The sequence below is a fragment of the Cryptomeria japonica genome, chromosome 5, assembly GCF_030272615.1.
Source record: "Cryptomeria japonica chromosome 5, Sugi_1.0, whole genome shotgun sequence".
NCBI lineage: Eukaryota > Viridiplantae > Streptophyta > Pinopsida > Cupressales > Cupressaceae > Cryptomeria > Cryptomeria japonica.
Window position 1 is genome coordinate 226023863 of NC_081409.1, and position 21538 is coordinate 226045400.

The window sequence follows — 21538 nt, forward strand, 5'->3', positions numbered from 1 at the left end:
TAATTAATTGTCTGTCATTTATCTTTTAAGGAATTTAATGTCTAAACAAGGTGGTTGTTACTATGATTTGGCAACAAATCTAAATGATATGTGATGGCTAGGTGCACAATATTATCAAATGTTAAGGTTCTTGAGAACTCCAAGATAACAGAAATGAGCTATAAATAAAGTTTCTCTTAATGAAGTTAAGACTTGTCCAATTTCTATTGTTATAGAGTTCTTATTTCCTCTATTCTAAGTAGAATAAGGCGTCAACTCTATAACTTAAAATTTATTTCCACAATTTTAAGTATTATTGTTTCTAAAAGGTGTTTGCATACATAGCCTTTCACTAACTTGAAGGTTTTTGTGGGTTTGTAAAGGAAACTTTGAGGATTTACATCTATATTTGATGATACATTTTCTAGTGTGATTGTTATATGGGATTAGCCAATCTTCTAACAAATTATAAAACTTTTTCAAAGCTTTCTTGAGGGTATTTTCCTTTCCACTTTAATATAAAGCATATATATTTGATTAACAGTCTATCCTAACATCAAGAATTAAATTATAGTTTGTCAATCTTGGAACCCTTGATTAGGGGATTATTTTTTGCAAGACTCTGACGCCCAAATGTCTTGTGATCAAAAGAACAATTATGTTCCTCTGGATATCTGTGCTTGCTACAAAATACATGATCACATCTACACTTAAAACTCACACCCATTCTGCAACGCTTATTGCAGTTGAAACATCTGCACTCTGTTACCTCTTTCTCCATTTTTCCTTCTTCTTTCTCTATATATCCTCCTTTCTCACTTTCTTCTGCTTTTTTATCTGCTGCTTCGCTCTCTTCTTTCCCCTTCGCTTTCCTTGCCGCCTTTTCAGCTAACGATTGTTTCTCCATATATTTTTTGTAACAGAAAGAACACATATTCATATTCTCAGCAGTACCGAAAAACCCACATTTCTTAATGCAAAGGTTATTCTCTTCAGACATCTTCAAGTCTATGCAATTTTAATTCAGATGAAATAGTTAAATTTGATTTCTTCATTCAAACCGGGTTTCTATTCTTATATACTTTGAACGATTTGCATTGGAGCACGAACCAACAATCACGTCGTTTTTCTTTAATCATTTATTTTGCCCTACCGAATTCATCATGTAGCAGTAAACAAAATACTAGTAAATTAGTGAAAATTAGTGAACATATTGTCAGAATAAAGATAATAGTTTTGTAACATAAATTCATGGTAGGAAAGCTCCACGATCACAATGTAACATAAATTCATTGAGAGATTTTTTAATTTGAGCGGTAAATAAACAAGTTTTTGCTCATCACAATCTCTTTCTCTTCCCTGAAAGTTGTCTTTTCTCTTCTGAAGGCCTCAGAAAAATCTATTCTCATTGTGCAAATTGGTATGTTTCTGCTATTTGTAATTGTTTCTTGCGCTATGATGAAGCTTATTAGTGGAGGCATAGCTTTTTAAACAGTGATTAATCTATCTTTCTACAGCCAATCAAATTGCTAGAAATTTATGTATAGGTTTATTATCTGCTATATTATATAAGAAGTTGCATTTTTTTAAGCTAAATTTTTATACAATGTATTTTTGCTGCCTCTGATTGGCAATGGAGATGGCTAGCAGCTGCTTTCTCATATATCAAGAAGAGAGAAGGCACTCCTCCCTAGTACAGGGCCTGCAAAACTTTCAAATCTCCAAAACTTCTGGAGATCACCGTAGGTGCAGTGACAGATAATAATTAGGACAGAAACTTGGCGATTGGAGCTTAATTTCTTCTGCATGCTTTGACCTTTATTTGTGTTCTTTGTGATTTTTAAGCCTCTAGTTTTGATTTTTGGTTTTGTGACCAGGTCGAGCTTTATTTGAATGAATTTGAAAGATTCAGAAATGGCTAAGCTTTTTTACTTTCCAGTGTGCAGATACGGCGGTCCTCCTACCTCAATGTTATTCGCGTTTCAGATATTCAAAAAGTTCTGGACATAAGCGGTGTGCAGACATATATCATCAACAGTGCAAGGAATGTGTTTCTCAATGAGAGACCCCAATCAAGGCCTGAAAAACGCATGACAAATACTTGTGAAATATGTGCTCGAAGTCTTCTGGATTCATTTTGGTTTTGCTCGGTCGGCTGCAAGGTAAGTTCGCTCATAGCCACTTTCTCTATTTAGTACCCCATTACAATTCTCATTTATTAAAGGGAATTTCACATTTAATGTCATCTTAAATTTTGTCAGTTCGCAGGAATTGAGCGAAGCAGGGACGCCACATTTCTTCTCTAGGCAAAGCATCCGGGAGACAGCAGAGAAGCCTTTTCAAAGCACAAGCGGCCCAGATTATGGAAGAACCTCTTCCACCGTTTTACAGAGAACAACACCATGAATGCAGAGATTACGTTGACTTACACATCATATTAATCACAATTGATTTTTCTTTGTTCTTCATTTTCTTTTTCAATGAATAAGCAAGTTAGACCTCCTTAGTTTGATGGTTATCAATCTCATTTTATCTGCTTCACTCTATCCACTAACTTAAAAGAATTTGTTTAAAGTTTACGTTGCATCCTTTCAATAGCTATATTTCTATTGAATTCTTGCTTTTATATATTAGAGACGATATCCATAATTTCAAGCATGGTTGCAACTAGAATGGAGATTGCTTCCAGGTCAAACTATTTAGACATCGAGGTTTCTAATTTTCTTATTTAAGAGAGTTCTACAATTTTATCAACTATATGGAAGTATTGATAAGATGTTTGTATGCTACTGGTAGTATCTCCCAAATTTGTAGTATGATCTTTTCCTACAATTATTCAAAAATCATGTTGTATATTTTTAAACTTCTATGTTGAATTATTGTGCTTTTAGTTCAGAGTTTCACTGTATATGATATTAGGCAAGCTGATTGTTAAATTTGTAGTTTGGATATGGAGTTGAAGCATCACCATTCAATCTCTATTTGCTAACTTGTAAGAACATGTGCATAACATTCAAAATATACCTGAGACTAGATAAACATTCTACACATCCAAGTGTCATTCTGCAGGGTGATCGTTCTCTTGATTAGCCCTGAATGACTTTAGTCAAGAATCAGAGTGTTCCACTAGTCAAACAATTTCCAAAACTAGCATTTAAGCATTACAAGTTGTTATGGTGGTTAGGTTTGACAAAAGGCTACCTTGCATTAAAATTTGAATCTGATTGAATACTGTTATATATTGAAAGTGATCAGAAATTACATGAATATCACCTCAATATTTTGGTTACTGGGCAACAACACTTTTTAATCTTGTTAAGAGACTTTTTATTGTGTATCTGCTCAAATGCAAAAGAACTGTTTGCTAGCAGTTAATCAAAGTATTTATAAATAGTAGATATGTGCAATATAGCATTTGCACATTTGTGTATTAGTCTGCAGAGTGATTGTGCTTTTGATGAGCCCTTTGGTTACTGGGCAATGAGACTATAATATTTTTACAAGATTTTTTAGTGGGTATCTACCTAATGTAAAAGAACTATTCGTTAGCAGGAAACCAAACTGTCTATAACTAGTAGATTTGTACAATACGAGAGTCAAGGTCTAAGTCAATATGGAATGACTTCAAAAGGTGGACAATTCAAAGGGTATAAGCTGAACAATACAAGACGAAGCTTCACGAGAGTTTGTGAGAAAGATCCAAATTAGGTTAAATACCACAACATAAATTGCTAAAATCGGATAAATTACAACATCCCACTCACTGGGTAAGAGATACATGGGCCCAACAGACATTGAGATTCGTAAAATATTGCATCCAACTTTTAGCATCCCTTGCCATAGTAAACAAGCATCACTAGCATCTTTTAGCAGAGTGCAGGAGCTGTTGTTGACAAAACTTCTAATCAATTGGTGCCTTACCTCCATTAGCTATCTCCCACTACTTATTCTCGTTGCCTTCGGTGTGCATGATAGGAGGACTGTTGCAATTGATTTTGAAGCAGGCATGGGTAAGGGAAATGGACGACCAAAGGACAACATGCAAATTTAGTTGCAGATAAATTCTCTGTATAGATCAGTGTAATTAATGAATACTATGCATTCAACACAATCAAGTAAATGTGAAATAACTTATAATGCAAGCTTTGGTTCGGAGTGACCAGGTCTACTCAGGGCTTTATTTTGTATATATTACTCCTACCTAGTTAAAGTTATCTATTTCATATTCTTCTTTTTCACACGAATGCTTCCTAAATATGGTTAACATGTTTTTGCTTGCAAAATTGTGAGAATGAAACACATCGGAAGCGATTTTCTGTTAGATTGGACATTCTAAAACTTAAATATAAATATGTTTTGCTTTAAGCAATTGTAGAGTACTACTCATAGATGTCTCTATGTGAAGGGTTTCTACTAAGATTTTACCCTTCACCTTTTCACTTCTGCTTTTACTGCCCTTTTCATGTTTACGCCCCCACCTCCATTGAGCATTCGCTATTTTAAGAAAAAATATTCATGGTGGCCGCCTATTATTGAATTTATAACTGCTGTAATGGTTTAGTAGGGATTTATCAATTTTTGGAATGGGATTTTGTATATTTGTGGGATGTGTGGCCACTATGACATCCATGTCTTCCACAAAATATGTATTTCGTTATATACAATTTGAGGCCATACAACATTTACAAATTCCTAGGCGTTGGGGAAATTTCAAAAGAATACAAAGTCTTGGCATTTTTATGCTTTGTTGGCCAACACCCCTTTGATAGTCCTCATCACGAATCACAATAAAAATCAACTTTCAACGCATTTACATCAAATCATACATAAAGTTGTGTTAGTGAACAGATTTGTCTTCTCAAAACACCTGCACAAATTGACTCCTAAACACCCAAGGCTGAAAGACAAACTTGCAACACAATAGTTGAGTCACTTGCCACAATTATATACAAGTGCTCTCTGCTTATTTTCCAAGGCGCAGCTACCTTCGTATGATTTGCAACGAATCAAATAACTTGCTATGCCTTTAACCCGAAGACAAAGAAGGTAAACTAACATTCATCCATTAACATGAGATGAATGTGATTACAGATTTAATGAGTTTAAAGAAAACTAGATAAAAGGCACAAAGGCCATTTGTCGAATCTTAAAACTTTAAGGAAAGATTAACATTTCATTTCAGACATATGAGTAATTAAAATTCAAAGATTTTAACAAACGCATACGCATTTCAAATGAACAGGACAACATCTGAAATGATTGGGACAACTCAAAGATCATCTCCGATCAAAGAAAACATCATTAAACTCCAAGATTTAACATACGTTCTCTTCATTTTACAAATACCAAAAACATGGCTCAAAGACCATTCAATCCTACAGAAAATCTCCCCTCCCTCACCCACAAGCTGCCAGAAGAAAAAAAAGAAGAAGAAGAAGAAGCCTTGCTCTTTCAATCATTTCGCCATAAATAGTTACATGAGATCATTATTTGGTTTTATAACCGAATCTTGAAAAACCTTTTCACTTACGCTTTTCATTTTCCCCATTACTCTTTTTTTATAACATAAAATACTTATAAACATTTAGAAATATAATTCTCTAAAGTTTATAATAATATTTGGATAAGTGGTACTTGAATATTTTAAACCAAAGTGAAAATATTCAATACGCTGGGCGGGCTGAAAATATTTGTGACAATCAAAGTCTGTCTCGGTACGAGGGCCATAACTTTTGTTTCCACCATTGGATCTTTCTCAGTTTTGGATATTTTGGTCGAAACCTAGTCTTCTCCATTCTGACTGGAGTGATTTCAAGAATAATGCTTGAGTAAAAAGATACGAGCTACTGTGTACGGGTCTATATGACTGTCATAAAATTAGACTTGCAGAGCTTGAACCTTGAACTTCATCGATTTGTTTGAACATCCTTGAACTATTTGGACATAATGAACCTGCTTGAACTGAATGAACTATTTGAACTTCCTTGAATTGTTTGAACAGTATATGACATATCACTTGCACAACACTGAAGTGAACATTAGCCCGAAAATGTCTTAGACTTAGGACCTGTAGTACCTAAATGAACACTACGAACTCTGTTCAAGATGGTTCAAGAGGTTCAAGAGACCATTGAACCTTAATGTTAAGGATCTAAAAAAATGATTTACAAGTGGATAAGGGATTGAACCAACGAATTTTTAACAAGACAAAGACTCAACTAAAATTTTTGCAAGGCGACTCACTCTTGTTATGAGGGATGAATGACAAGGTAACATTGGCTCTGACTAGGGATTGCATTTTGCGAAGAAGAATGCAAAGAACTCTGAATCTCTAGTTGAAAAGACAAGTGCCTAGCACCATTGGGCAATAGAGTCACAAAGAGTGGAAGGGAAACTTCTTGCAATGTGGGTGGAGGGGAGCAAGGCTAAACTAACAAACTAAAACTGAAAATGAGGAAAGTGAAAATAGCAAACCACCCAAACAAGTGGCAGGCCCAAAGCTTGGGCATTATTCAAACTAACGTTACACACACCAAAGATATATACAATATGTACATAAGTGGGAAAAACTCCTACCACAATAACTAGAAGCAAGAACTTACACGAAGCCATTGACTGGCTGAGGGAAATAGGAGCCTTTACGGAGCAATTGACGATGCCTCTTTAGTGTAGTCCTTAAAAACTGCCATCTGACGACTTCATTAATGTTATAAATCATATTAGTAACATGCAAAAATTTCTTGAATAACCATCCACCCCGCAAAAGCCAGTCTTCATCATAAATTTCTGATTTTCCTTGGGCCTTTTGCATATCATTTCCCAAATGATTTTCAATTTCAAGCTGAAAGAAATGATGTCTAGAGACTTCCTCAAGGGAAACTACATAATCTTCAAAATTGAGTCAACTAAAAGTATAAACCTTCACCAAACATGTAATAGGCCAAGCCCAAAACCCCACATGTTACTCCAAAGGAAAGAACACAATATGTGTTACCCAATGTAAACACATCTAGTCCCAATGGTCACCCACATACTATCTTCGATGAGAACACGTTACAAACCTCTGGCTACATCAATGTGAAACAAATAGTCGGTGAGTTTGCACAACTCTATCACATCAAACTTTCTGCTTGATGAGGCTCAACTCCAAAACTCTGAAATATGACACGTGTGTAGACATACTCTCCATCCAAACTAAAAATCGTAACTCTCAAGTGCAGCAAAATGCGACACTCTCCATTGACTCCCTAATCAAGTAAAATAACACAATTTTCACCCTATCATCACCAAACATCTTTGTGGTAGCTCAAATCTCTAGAAACTGAAAGAACACTCCCTAATACCACCACTACCTACTATCCAAACAACAAGACCAAATAATGAACTGAGATAGAATGTTGTACTCTCTAATATCCATCTTCATGACACAATAAGGATTTACAAATCTTCCAAATTCTCCCTAATGCTCCTACATCAAATTCTATAGGTTCATTTTAGTTTTAACTAATGAATTGCCTAACCATCAACTCCACAAGTTCACTGATCTGCTCATAGCTCACTGCACTACCTCAATGATCAATGATCTGCACAAGAGCTCACTGCAAGCTACCTCAAGATGAAAATTCAATTGTACAAATTCAATTATTTTCACATGCTCGTTGCATTGAGACTAAGATTAAGCTCAACAAATTCAGGGATGTTCTCATGCTCACTCCATTGCCTCAATGGTCAATGATCTATATAGGTCCTCACTGTAAGTTACCTCAAGATGCAAATTCATTATGATAATACCTCCATGCAATAACCTCAAGAATCTAGCACAAATTCATTTTGCAAACTTAACACAAATGTTTAAAAATGTTTAACTTAAACTTTCCTTAAATGATCCATTAGATGTTTGTTTCTTCCTGAAAAAACACAAACCTTGCAATTTTGTCAATTTATTGATCCACACTTCATTCACTATGGAATGATTTTTTATTGGTTCTCCCTTTGCAGTAGAATTCCCTATCTATTAAGGTTTTATCTATCCCCTTGATTACATGTGTACTTATGTTCGTACAAAGTCTGGAACCTACATCCAGTATCCTCGACGAATTTGATCCATTAGTCTACCCATAATCTAGCTTGATATAATTTGCATTAGATTTGCCTTTCCACCAACATACCTTTTTAATTATTTTATAGTCCACGTATCCCACAAGGGTGTAGATCCAACAAATTTGTCTCCTATGTCCCTTTCTTGGAAATATGACTTACAATAAGGACTAGGACATTTTAATTAATTTGGAGTAGAAAGTAAAACATTTGAGTTAAGAAAACAAATATTCATATTGGAAATATTATTCAAAGAACAAGTACTTTGTATCTATATCAGAAATATATACTGAGAGGACAATTAATGAAGGTGTTAAATTCAGATAGATTGGCATGATTATGCTTTTTTCCATTTGTCTTATATTTTATTTAATTTTGTAAGTCTTTAATTTCCACTAAAAAAATACTTTAGAGGTTGTAGGTATAGCTTGTGAAAGATAAATTTTAACATTTTTTGTTGAATGATTGTATATCTTTTTATCAATCTACTAAAAATGTGTAGCACTAGTACTTGGGTGGCAAAAGAGCATGGTATATGTAAGTATGTGTTGTCAGCAAATATTTTTTATATATGAATTTGAAAAGGGAGTTTTGAAAGGGCCTCACCCTTGTATATAGCATAGAAAGAGACAAGCAAAAAGCCAAAAGGTAATAGAAGTGCTCACATAGAGCCAACAACAAAACAAAACAAAAAAAACTAAATATCACTCTATTACTTGCACTAGAAACAAATATAGGAAAAATTCCCAAAATATCTACAAAACTCACAACTTAAAGTGACTTGAACTTCACCAAGGAACTCTATACCTTGCAAGCATCCATATCCTTAGCTTCAATCAAAATATGATTTTCTTCAATTCTAAGATATGAATCCAAGGGGAGAGGGGGACCCTTAAAGCTCTTCTCATTACATTAGTTATGTATTTTCCTTGTTTGAGTCCATAGATCATTTCCCCCAATGAGTTTCACTAGCCTTATTGAGGCATACTCCTCTAGGCAACAACCACTTACTAAGCTCATTCACAAATTGAAACCAAGAATGACATATTTAGAATGTGTCTACTCTCATCCTCCTTATTTGGATGAAGATGATTTCCAACCCTAAACCCATGAGAGGCATCACCAACCATGAAATATTAATATCAAAAACCAAAGAGACCATATATTTGATCTATTACACCCAAACTCCCAACCTACATGATAATGTAATTGGAGAAGGAAGCACCTTCTCCTCATCCACATTAATGTAGAACCTTGCAAATAAAAATTATTTTCTATATTTTTCCACATTGCCAACAACAATGAGTTGGCAAACAAAGCTAACACTTCATGTCCAAATCTCTTTGTCTCAATATTAGAAGGATTAGTTTTTAAACATTTCTCACCATGAAGGATTTTATTCACATCAATGGAGGTTTTGTGGCTAAAAGTATATGGAGAACTTGGGAGGTTGTTAAACCTTCACTTGTCTTGACTGGTTTCAATTTTTGAGATGTCATTTCCTTTAGGTAGTAGAACATTTAGTGTTTCCTCTTTTACAATATCAAGGTCATCCTTTGGCTCACTTGCAATGGGTGAGGGCCATGTAATTTCACAAAAAATATATCCAATGCCCAAAGGATTTATTCTCTAGAAATTTTGAGTCTCATGTCATCAATTGAGACAAAGGCTAAGTTTTCCCTTTCTAATTGTTATAGAGGATATTCTACTTGATATGATTCACAAAATGAGTATTCAATCTTCTAAACCTTGGTGGAAAGATTGGAAGTTGGGGTCCAAACACAAATTTATGTAACTATAAGCCACATCTTGAATATCATTTTCTTTAAAAGATGGCATTTATAGTCATTTATCTCGATTTGGAAATATAAATTTCTTACCATCTACTTTACTTTTCTAGAGCCTAAATTGGTCCACTTTGCCCAGTGTAGTCTTGTCTAAGGCTTACCTATGGGGTCGCGTTAATTCATTTGAGCATCCAAGACCCTTGTTGCACATGCTATGTGTAGTTGGAGTCTACGCAACATATGGATAGATAAATAAAACTATAAGTTTTTCATTTCATTTTTTAATAAAATATTTCACTTTTTTCTCAATTAATAATTTGTTCTAATGTTTTTATAGATCTAGCTACACACCAACAAAGTTTCCCTAGAAGTGGCTCACCATCAGATATTTGTCAACCATCAATGTAATGCCTCATGTACCATGGATAGAGTTCCCTCATCTTCTTCCTACTCCTAGGGCTGCTCATTAAGAACACTAGACAAGTAGGAGTCTCTCGACTCATAGAAATCAATCTTCTTGGTTGTAGGTATCTTCATCAGTTGGTCAAATGGATCGTGGTCACTGGAGCATTGTGACCTATTTGGTTGCACATGGCCTCTCTTTTTCATCCATGTGGAGCTCCTAGGTGACCTTCTAGTGGTTCTTCTAGCTAGTTTGACTCCAACAAGTATCCTTGATTAGCAAATAGGCTATGTGGCATGTGCCTTATGCATGTCTTCTTTGTGAGGAATGTTGCTATGTGCAATGTGGCCCTAGGTGTGTCTTCTCTATGAGGTGTATTGCCATGATATGTTAGGATTTGTAGTGTGCAGGCCACAAATGCATGCATGAGGGACTATTATTATAGTCATGTTTTTTGGGCATGTAGCCTAGGCATGTCTTCTCCATTAGGTACATGGCCATGCCGTTTGGGAGTTTTTGTGTTCATGCCACAAATGCACACATGAGGGACTATTATTGGAGTCATGATGAATCTTCACTCTATTTAGCCACAATTTCTAGTCGTATAGTTATGTAATGTGCACTTTTAAGGATTGTGAAGTTTCCTTCAATTATTGATGATCTCTCATCTTTGTTGCATTGGCCAACAATTTTATTTTATCTTGTTTGAATTAGTTTAATCACTATTGTGAGTTTTCTCTATTGTGTAGTTATTGTGGCTATGTTTGATTTGCTATTGGAATTGAACACATTTATTTGACTTATTATTGTTACTATTTTTTCTTTCTTTCAATATTTATGATCTTTGGTAGTTTAGTGAAACTCTTGCTATTTTTAAATGTTACCTTCTTTTTTGTGATGTGATTCCTCACCAAGATCGACATAGATAACCTTGGACGAGTGTATATAAAGAATCAAACATTGGGAAAATTTGAGGATAGGGGTAAGTGTTTGTTGTATAGATAGCTACGATCCACTTGTACATTTTTAGTGATTATTGACGGCTATGTCTTGGAGTTGGCTAATCCCATTAAACAAACAAGGGGGAAGTCATACATAATCATATGGATCCTCCCTAGTTGTGTGTGGATTCAAGACAGCCATCATTTCATATGGTTCTTGGTTACTTTGTGAGACCATGGCATCCTCTTAGACCAATATGTGAGCCTTGTATTGTTATCCCTGCAATGTGGATGAATAAGTGTATGTTTAAATAAATGCTTTGCTTAGAATACTCAAAAATGTCTCTCAGAAAGTCTGCAACAGGCAAACTTTTAGTAAGAATTTGCAGACACAATTCTCAAAAATTCACACAATCAGCTACATTAAATACGTTCTCTATTAAGTTCAATGGTTTTGGTTCGATTTGCAATTTTTGTGAAGCTTTTGCACTAAAGTTTCCATAGCCTGATTTTTTTGCTTGTGAAGAAAGACCATGTTAGATAATATCAGCGAAGAACAAAATAAGGAGACAATTGCTAGATTATGGTCTAACTTGAAAAGAAAAGGTGATGGGAAATGTTATTGTCCCTGCAAAATTTGTAAGGGCTTAAAGACTAGAAGACTTCTAATCAAAACAACTAAGAAACATTGTAGGTAGCATGGTCACATTGAAGGGGGACATGATTATCATCCACTCGTAAGTTGTTCATTATATCATTTTAACAATTTATATACATAAGAAATCACTTGATAATGAGATCATGATCACTGTTTATTTATGTATATCAATTTTATATAGGTGGAGAACCCTAGAGCACATGGTATGGATCAACAAAACCCTGAGAATATGGTTTTGGAAGTTGAGGAACATGGAGGTGTGAATATCGAAGCTGAAGATAATGATCCCATGGAAGATGACGATCATGCACCAGAAAACACAATTGAAGATGATGGTACAAATACATTGATCCATGACACATTTAGTACTGGCACAACTGATCAAGATGATTAGGATGACCTTGATGTTCATGATTTACCTCTTCTTGAGAAGGCATATGAACCCCTTTACAAAGGCTCCCAAACAACTCTTCTCTCTGCTGTATTGTTGTTGGTGAACTTGAAGGTTATGAATGGTTTATCCAACATAACAATCTCTCATATGTTAAGGTGTGTCATACATGTCACTATAGTTAATAAATGGTGAATCATGTACCATTAATATTCTTTATATTAACACCTCAAACTTTTTTTTTTGCTGTAGATTTATAGGTGAGTTTTTCTTACCACCATCAAATATTCTACCTCACTCATACCGAGAATTATCTGCCATTATGAAAGATATTGGAATGGAGTATCAAACAATAGATGCTTGTCCCAATGATCATATTATATATCATAAACAACATGAATTTGGAACAGAATGCCCTTAATGTCATATTAGTAGATATTGAACATATCAAATAACAAAAAAGGTGCCTCGCAAGGTTCTTCGTTATATTCCCATTATTCCAAGTATGCAACGATTATTCCGGTCCACTAGCTTGGCACAATTTATGGATTTCCATGCATGCAATAGAAGTCGAGATGACATTATTCGAATGCCTATGGATGGTTCAGCATTTATGGACATAGAGGAAAAGTGGCCACACTTTAAAGAAGAACCTCGTAATCTCAGGCTTTCATTGGCAGTGGACGGTGTCAATCCATTTGGAAAGTTAAGATCTGTTTACTCGGTGTGGCCTATTTTTGTTATCAACAATAATATTCCTCCATGGATGTCAATAAAGAGGGAGCACATAATGTTGGCAATGATTGTTCCAAGTATTTTATCATTTAATAGTCATCTACATTTAATTATAAATATTGCAGTAAAATTGTCATAATAATTATTTAATGTTTTTGTTCATTCCACTAGGCAAGTACCAAGTTAAAGATATGAATGTATATATTGAGCCTCTTATCGATGAGTTTCTGGAGTTATGGAATGGTGTGACCATGTATGACATCTCTAAACCAATAGCACAAAGACAATTTCAATTCCATGCAATGCTTGTATGGACAATACATGATGCCCCAAGGCTAACACATTTTTGTGGTATGTTATAGTGTTCAAGTTGTGCATGATAATTAAAATTATAAAAATTAATAGATTTGATAGAATTATACATTATCTTGTAGGTCTTCAAACAAAGGGAAAATTTGCATGTCCAGTTTGTGGTCCAAAGATGAAATCCCATCATTCAAAAATTTTAGGAAAGCAGGTGTTTGATGAGTATAGGCACTTCCTTCACAAGAATCATAAGTACTAGAATACTGAAAAACATCTTTTCAATGGGAAAGAAGAGACTACATCAAAGCCACGAAGAATGACTCCTCATTTATGGAAGTTGGAATATAATAGAATTAATCGTTAAGGTAATGTCATTCCATCTAATGGTTTATGTTTGGAAATTGAATTTTTCTATTGTGTTTTGTTTACTGATGATGTAATTGATGATACTGAAGGTCGTCAAGGCATGGATGGCCACCTTCCAAAGGGACTAAAAAGTTATCCCAGACAATTCAGTAGGTTTCCTTACTACGAGCAGCTACAAATTGTGCATTTGTTTGATACAATGCATATTGGAAAGAATATAACAGAGACATTATGGAAAATATTGGATGGAAGGTGTGACAAAGAAAAAATTATCAAAATTTGTAGTGACATTGTGGAATCCAATCATGCAATTAAAAATGTCATTCAATCAAATAGCAATGGAGGTCAGATTAATATAAGTGCCCTTCCTTGGTTATTAACGGAGCAGCAAAGCAATTCTATAAAAGAAGTCATACGAAAAATTTGATTTCCCACAGGATTTGTTGTGAACATAAACAATCTCATATCAAAGAAGAGTGAATTTGGGCTAGGGATGAAAACGCTTGATTGGCATACCTTCATTAAGGTAATTCGTATTCTTGTGTATTTACTATATATTTGTATACTGTGCATGTACTTTTCATTGTATTATGTTAGAAAACAATGAAAAGATCATTTTATAATTGTTGCAGTACGTTCTACCTCTATCTCTCCCAGATCACTTTGACAATAATATCAAGCAAGTCATTATGATCTTGGAAAGTACATGAGGTAAGTAGTGATGTTTGTTCAATTTGTTGTATAGATATTATATTTGCCATTTTTTTTACTTGTTATGCAATATATTTGCATATTATTTTGTAAAGTCTCATTTATATATTTTTGCATCTTCAATCTCTTTAATTAGGTGGTTGTCATCTAAAGAAATCCACAAGGAAGATATAAAATATTGGAAGAGAAAAATCTCTCATCTAATGTGTGAAATGCAAAAGTGTCTACCTTCAACTTTTTTCAATGCACAAGAACACTACCTCATACACCAAGTTGAGGAGATCGAATTGTGTGGACCTGTACACACTAGGTCAATGTGGATGGTTGAGAGGCACTTGAAATTTTTGAAGGCTTTGGTTCAACAAAGATCACATCCTGAGGGTTCTATGGTGGAGGGATATATGGTATACCAAACTATGGTGTACATTACTGAATATCTTCCTAAGTTTGCAGCAAAAATCCATGTAGATCGCATTTGGGATCCCAACCCCATTAATAAATTCGAAGGGGAGCACTTGATGGGGAAAGGTAGATTGAAGAAAGTGAGAGGTAATTATAAGATGTTATTGTAGTAAATTAATTATTCATCTTCTAAATAAATCAATTGTAAGTGGTCTATTAATTATTTATACAGTTGGTTAGGAGTGGGATGCGCTACATTTGTATATTACAAACAATCTTGATTGGATGACGGTGTGGATTGAACGATGTCAACATTCTGGTCGCACATTAACATGGGATGGTGTTGCTTCATTGGTTAAAGAAGCTCATCGTAATGGAGATTCCAATGTTACACAAAGGGAAATTGATTTAGCATATGGTTTAAGAGATCAAAAGGTATGTATAATTTTATTAATCACCCGTATGTTTATCAACTCATGATGCAATAATTTTAATATGTTAGACATATTGCAGGTCAAACACCACAAGGCTATGTGCTACAATGGTAATAAATTTCACATCAAATAGTTGGATGACACGAAGAAAACTTGTGATTCTGGGATAACTGCAGTCTTTGAGGTGACCAATATTTCATCTAGAAATGACATACATCCTCAAGTGTCTCAAAATCGATACTATGGCATTTTGGATGATATACTTGAGTGTGACTTTAATTCCTTCAAATTAGTTCTATTCATCGTCAAATGGTATAGGCTACGACTGAATATAAATGATCCTGATAGAACTGTTATCGAACATGATAATGGATTTACAATGGTTAATACAAGGTCGTTTGAATGAGTTGGGGGATGAGCCCTATGTTCTTCCAAGTCAATGTGAGCAGGTATTTTACTCGAAGGTTCCACATAAACCGGGTTGGTCATTTTTTGTTAGACATGATCCAAGAGGAAGGCCGATAATGTATAATGTGATGGAAGAAGAAGATATCGAAGAAGTAGAAGATGATATAGATGATCAAGATTGACAGTTACTCGATGATGTTCCTGACGGAAATGTACACAATGAAGAAGTTGATGATGATGATGGTGGTGCTGCTGATGATGATGGTGATGGTGATGGTGATGGTGATGGTGTCGGTGATGGTGATGATGATGACAATGACGAACATAATGATGATGACGACGATGACGACGACGATGATGACAATGACGACGACGAGGATGATGATGATGATGATGATGATGATGATGATGATGATGATGATGATGATGATGATGATGATGATGATGATGATGATGATGATGATGATGATGATGATGATGATGATGATGATGATGATGGTCATGATGATGAGTTGGATGAAGAAGAAGATCAATGACATGAATGAAATGTATGAGATGCGATTATTATATTATCTATTTAATATTGATATCTTGATAGAAATTGATTTGACTTATATGGTTACATAAATAATTCATATGTTTTGAATTCTAATGCCATTACTTAATTAATTCATGATGCACCTCTAGCTATGTGATAGATGGTGATTTAAAATACATATGCGATGGATTACATGCTTATGATGATACATGTGACATTTTTTGAACTTTGTGTTTATTTATGGAATGTGGACTACTTATTAGCTATGTGATGGATGGTGATTTATGATACGTATGTGATGGATTACATGTTTATGATGATACATATGTGATTCTTATGATGCTCAATTACATATATGATGATACATATGTGATGCTTATGATGCTTATGATGCTTATGATACTGCAGTATTTATTGTTTATCAAATTACAAATGTAATGCTTATGATGCTCAATTGTTGGTGTAGGAACCTAAACCCCTTTGATGAGGATCCTGCACAGTCTCATGGATCGACAGGTATAAGTCAATACACCTTATAGAAATAATATATTTTTTAAAAATTACAAGAAAAACAAACTTCCTCAGTTTTTCAAACATCAACATTAGCAACAAATCTAAAACAGTTATCAACACTTGAGGCCCTAGTTGGACTTACTCAAATTTTAATCTCAACATCAACTTTATGGCTGACTTCTTCATCAATATTACCCTCATTTAAAAAATATCTCTCTCATTACCAACTAACTCTCTCATTTGATGGTGCACAGGTATCACCAAATAGGTATTTGTCAGATGTGTCTTCCTTGAGTGAGGGAAATGCAGGAATAGAAGAGGAAAGTGAGACATGTAGCAGATCTCAAATAGGGAGATCAACTAGAGGTCAAAAGATTAGAAGAAAATTCAATAAATGCATGGAATTTTTTCTTTCTCAAGGGGGGTCATGTTCTTATGATGATGAGACCAAAGGCGACATTGAGGTGCCCTTGAGGTACAAACATCTACTGAAACAATCTGTACCCAAGGAACTTCCTCCAATAAACACTAATTTTTGTGTTAATGAGAGGATATATTGCATAGCACCTTCATCGTTACATGGTTTGGGCCTATTTTCCATGGACAACATAAAGGTCTGTTACAACAAAGTTGCTGAATTGATGGAGTTTGTTGGACCTTGTTACAATTATAATGATTGGATGCAGATTGTTCGTTATAAAAAAAGTATGTGTAAGTATGCACTGTCAGCCAATTATATACAACAAAAAGATAATGATCAAATTAAATGAGTGGTTGTATACATTGATGGAAGGCCAAAAGCAACAGGGAATATTGCAGGTTTTATAAATAGTACACGACCTGGGTCAACTAATAGGCAACCCAATTGCATATTTGAGGCACGTGAGGGAAATTGTGTGTTTGTATGTGCAATAAAATCAATAAGTGCAAGGGAAGAGATGCTAATCGATTACAATTTGAATCATATAGATACAAACAAAGTTACTATCATGGGGGTGGTACGTACTATATATATACCATTTAAGCCAACTTCCAATTAATGAATCCAATAAACCATTGTATTATTAAGTTTTTTTGCTAAGTCTATTGGTTTCATTTCGCTAACATTTTTATATTTTTTTCTTTGTCATAGGGCCACATGGATCCACCACATAGCACAGATAGGGGTGTAGGTCTTGACACTTCTACGGAGCAGGTAAACCTCATTGTAATTGTACAAACTAGATAAAATCAAACTGTTACATTATGATCTTTTCTTGAGTGTTTTGAAGTAATTTTGATAGTGTTAATTATATTCTTGTCACAAACGGATGTTCGGGATAAGGGAAAGGAACTTGCAGTACCTCAGCACCTCCATGGGGATGTGGGGCTCTTGACAGTGTTATGCACTGATGACATCGCACTTACCGCAAACCCTATGCAATTTGTACATAAGAATATTAGAAAAATTAGGCAAGAGATTCTTGATTTGGCAACCATAAGTCCTCAGGCTGATGAGATAACAAAGAGGGTGTAACTATTGTTGACGATAATGGAAAACTTGCAAGTAAGCAGTAATGAAAGCTTTAATCATAACAAAAGTTCAATAATGGTTTATATTTTTATCTCTTTTATGTCATTAACTAAAATATGTATGTGTTGTTTTTACAAAAATTTATAGGGCCTCATCATCCTGGTGGTGATGATCAGGGCATTGCGAGTAGTTTAGGTGATGATCATGTTCTATATATTAAAACCACTACTTTGGACTTGTGAACTTGCTTTTTTAATGTTTTACATATTTAATGTATTACTCTTCAGGTGCTGACATGAGTCCGAGGTCGAGCCCAATTGTATTGCCAACTACAATGTCGGCAACACGTAGCATGCAGACATCGTCTGTTGCACTGGCTTGTGTTGACCTACCCACTAGTGGTAGATCCCTTTTTTTCTCTCTCTTTTGTTATGTGTTTATTACCCTTGAAGTGTTCTTTCTTGGAGGCATTTCATAGTGGACTCATTTACTGTGGCAGGAGATGCACATGAGGATGTGCTAGAGGTGAGTACTACTGATAACATACCATCACTTCTTGGATCTTCCCGTATTGCTAGTACGGGAACGTTGCGGGCCACATTGGTGGTGAGCGATGAAGAATTGATTCCCTTGAAGATACAGAAGGCTCCAGGTACTTTAAAAATATTATTATATATAGTCTAATTGTAATTTACTTACTGATCACTCATTTTGGACTAATGATCGCATGTTTTTTTTGCAGGAAATGATATTTTTTATAAAAATCTTAATGACATTTCATTGCAAATATTTGGGCCCACCATACGTAAAAGGTGGAACATCATAAGTGAACTAACCCTTATCCACTATTTTGATTTCATATCATTGCTAGAATAGTTTTCCTTTTATCCATTTCTTGAACTATATCAAAGGTAGCTTCAGTTTCTTTCTAAATCTAACAGGTTTGTTTTTGCTTTAAAGGTGGAATGACCAAGAAAAAAAGTTAAAAGATGAACTCACAAACCGTATGGTAGGTTTGTTTGGAAATGACACATTCGACAAGACTAAGCTCCTGGAAAAAGCTGGCACATATCTGAAGTATGTGAGGGACCAATACAGGACACATTTAGAGAAGAACGTAAAGTATGAGCATCCCCCCATGATTCCAGAGAGGGAGTGGAAGGACCTGATTTTGGATGCAAAGGAGAGAATTGAAAGGAAAAAAGGAAATACACCTCCAGATGCCAGAAGAAGGTATGTGATACTATTAAGAATGTGAATATGTACTAATTATTTATTATATTTATATAATCTAACATATTTCAAAATTTTCATAGATTGAGTGACACATCAAAGGCAACCAAGGCAAGACAAGAAAAGCATGGGCAACACAAACTCGGCTCTGGTGGTTATATGAAGCTTGCCACACGAATTGTAAGAATCAGTAAATTAAGTATCACATCAAAATATTTATAAATTGTAAACAATTTTTTTTTAATCAAACAATACAAGCAAAATTCACAATACTAAGAAAAAATGCAGGGCTCTAAATTCAATAGAGCGCCCACGGAAGATGGCAAGAGAATTGGCTACCAGCAAGGCTATATAGCTGTGGTTGAATGGCTATGAGAATTGAGTGGGCAAACATGAGATTTTGATGCATCTATCACAACAGTAATTAAGCTAAATGAAAATTATTTCAAATTGAATACTTAACCAATAATCTATTTGATGTTAAGTTTCAACATAAAGTGACTATATTTTTTTTAAATAAGCAAGCAATGATAACACTGCACATGACATTGCAATGCAACATGATAATCGTGGAACAAAACCTATACATGAAGGTTCGGATGTGCATCCTAGTAGTGGAGGTATTCATTTTCTATTCAAATTTTTTTAAGTAATTATTAATACAATTAAACATCTTAAATTGAAAATTAGTGTAGTAATTAATGTAACCTTTATTGTTAATATTCTAGAGCATGTAGTTCATGGTGACCAAGTGGAGCATGATCTAGGTAGACAACATCAGGAACATGATGTTCCCCAATCAGGTAAAGAGGACCACTATTATTCCTTTAAACAAATTTAATTGCAATTGGTGTATTGATTAATGTAACGTTTCGTATTTCAACTCCAGAGGATCTGGAGGGTGCTCAGCATGTCAAGCTTGAGGCTAGACAAAATGATGTGGCCCCATTAGGTAAAGATTGTAACGGATGTGTTCTTTAAACTAATGAAATACTTGTAACAATAATAAAAAAATGTTTTGAATTTAACCCAATTCTTTGTTATTGCAGAGGACCCCCCTTTGGTTCAGCATCCTCGTCCTTTGTATAGGACTAGGCATACATCAAGAGCATGAGAAGAGGGCATAACATCCACAGATGGGGGAAATGATGAAGAACCCGATGTTCCACTTAGTCTTTTCATAGCTTCAAAAAAAAAACAAAGAAAGAAATGATTGTAATCTACCTTATTTGATAATGACTGATTTTTATGTGTAATGAATGTAATTATGTGCTAATGAATGTTCATGAATGATATGTGTTGATGATTATTGATGAATGTTACGTTTTAATGAAAGTTAATGAATTTTATGTGTTAATGAACGTTATGTGATAATGAATGAATGTTATATTTTAATAATGGATGAAAGAATGAATGAATCTTAGATGTTAACGGGGAATTTAGAGTGATGTTAGGGGGGGGTGGGGAGGGGCCAAATGAGCTTCTGCCTTCATGTGGTTGGCCCTGTGAAGTAGAGAATATTAAACTATTCTCGAAACAAAGCGAAGCTCAATTATAAGATGTGAAATGTTTGAAAGGTGAGAGTCCACAAACAGATGTGAAATGTTTAAGTAGGCCTCCCAATGAATTGGATCTCATAGACACGAAGAATCCTATATAGAGAATCATTGAGAGCCCTTAAAGAAGAAAATTTGAACTTTGATGAAGCAATACATGATGGCAGAATATCTTGCAAGAGGAAATCAAAGTCATTGTGGTGTCATCTAGATCTGAAATGTGGTCTACTTTTCAAAAAAGTAAAGATGCTTGATATGAATGCGTCATTGATTTGACAATTTCTAATGTCTGGTAGATGACTTTGATGGTCTCAAATTGTTCTTGAAGCTTATATGTCTTGGTTCTAAACCTTATAAGCTTTTAGAATGATTTAGGCACTATGATCTCACTGCAAATTTATCATTTATTGGTTGTTCTTTTGTTGATAGTGACATTTATCACTACTTTCATCTGAGGCAATCACTTCTTGACAGTCAAAAGGTTGCCTGAGGTCAAGTTATATCATGGAAAAATGAACATGAAGAAGAACTTCTATTTTTAAGTAACAAGGTATAGATCTACATTCT

At 34.6% G+C, this 21538-nt stretch overlaps 2 protein-coding genes across 2 annotated transcripts; one reads left to right on the forward strand and one right to left on the reverse strand.

The window, feature by feature from the left end:
• Nucleotides 1–547: 547 nt before the first annotated feature.
• Nucleotides 548–979, reverse strand: LOC131031058 (zinc finger A20 and AN1 domain-containing stress-associated protein 1-like). Its single transcript, XM_057962074.2, has one exon. The coding sequence runs from the start codon at nt 977–979 to the stop codon at nt 548–550; it is 432 nt and encodes a 143-aa protein (XP_057818057.1).
• A 251-nt stretch (nt 980–1230) lies between these two features.
• On the forward strand, nt 1231–2385 carry LOC131031059 (protein RGF1 INDUCIBLE TRANSCRIPTION FACTOR 1-like). The gene is made up of 3 exons (XM_059220519.1): nt 1231–1257; nt 1926–2141; nt 2248–2385. Exons 1-3 carry the CDS (start codon nt 1231–1233, stop codon nt 2383–2385), a joined length of 381 nt encoding a protein of 126 aa, XP_059076502.1.
• The last annotated feature ends 19153 nt before the right edge of the window (nt 2386–21538 follow it).

Coding starts and splice junctions, on each gene's coding strand:
- LOC131031059 (XM_059220519.1), top strand. CDS start 1,231: ATGGTAGGAAAGCTCCACGATCACAAT. Junction 1,258..1,925: donor GAAAGCTCCACGATCACAAT/GTAACATAAATT, acceptor TCCAGTGTGCAG/ATACGGCGGTCCTCCTACCT. Junction 2,142..2,247: donor TTTGCTCGGTCGGCTGCAAG/GTAAGTTCGCTC, acceptor GTCAGTTCGCAG/GAATTGAGCGAAGCAGGGAC.
- LOC131031058 (XM_057962074.2), bottom strand. CDS start 979: ATGTCTGAAGAGAATAACCTTTGCATTAAGAAATGTGGGTTTTTCGGT.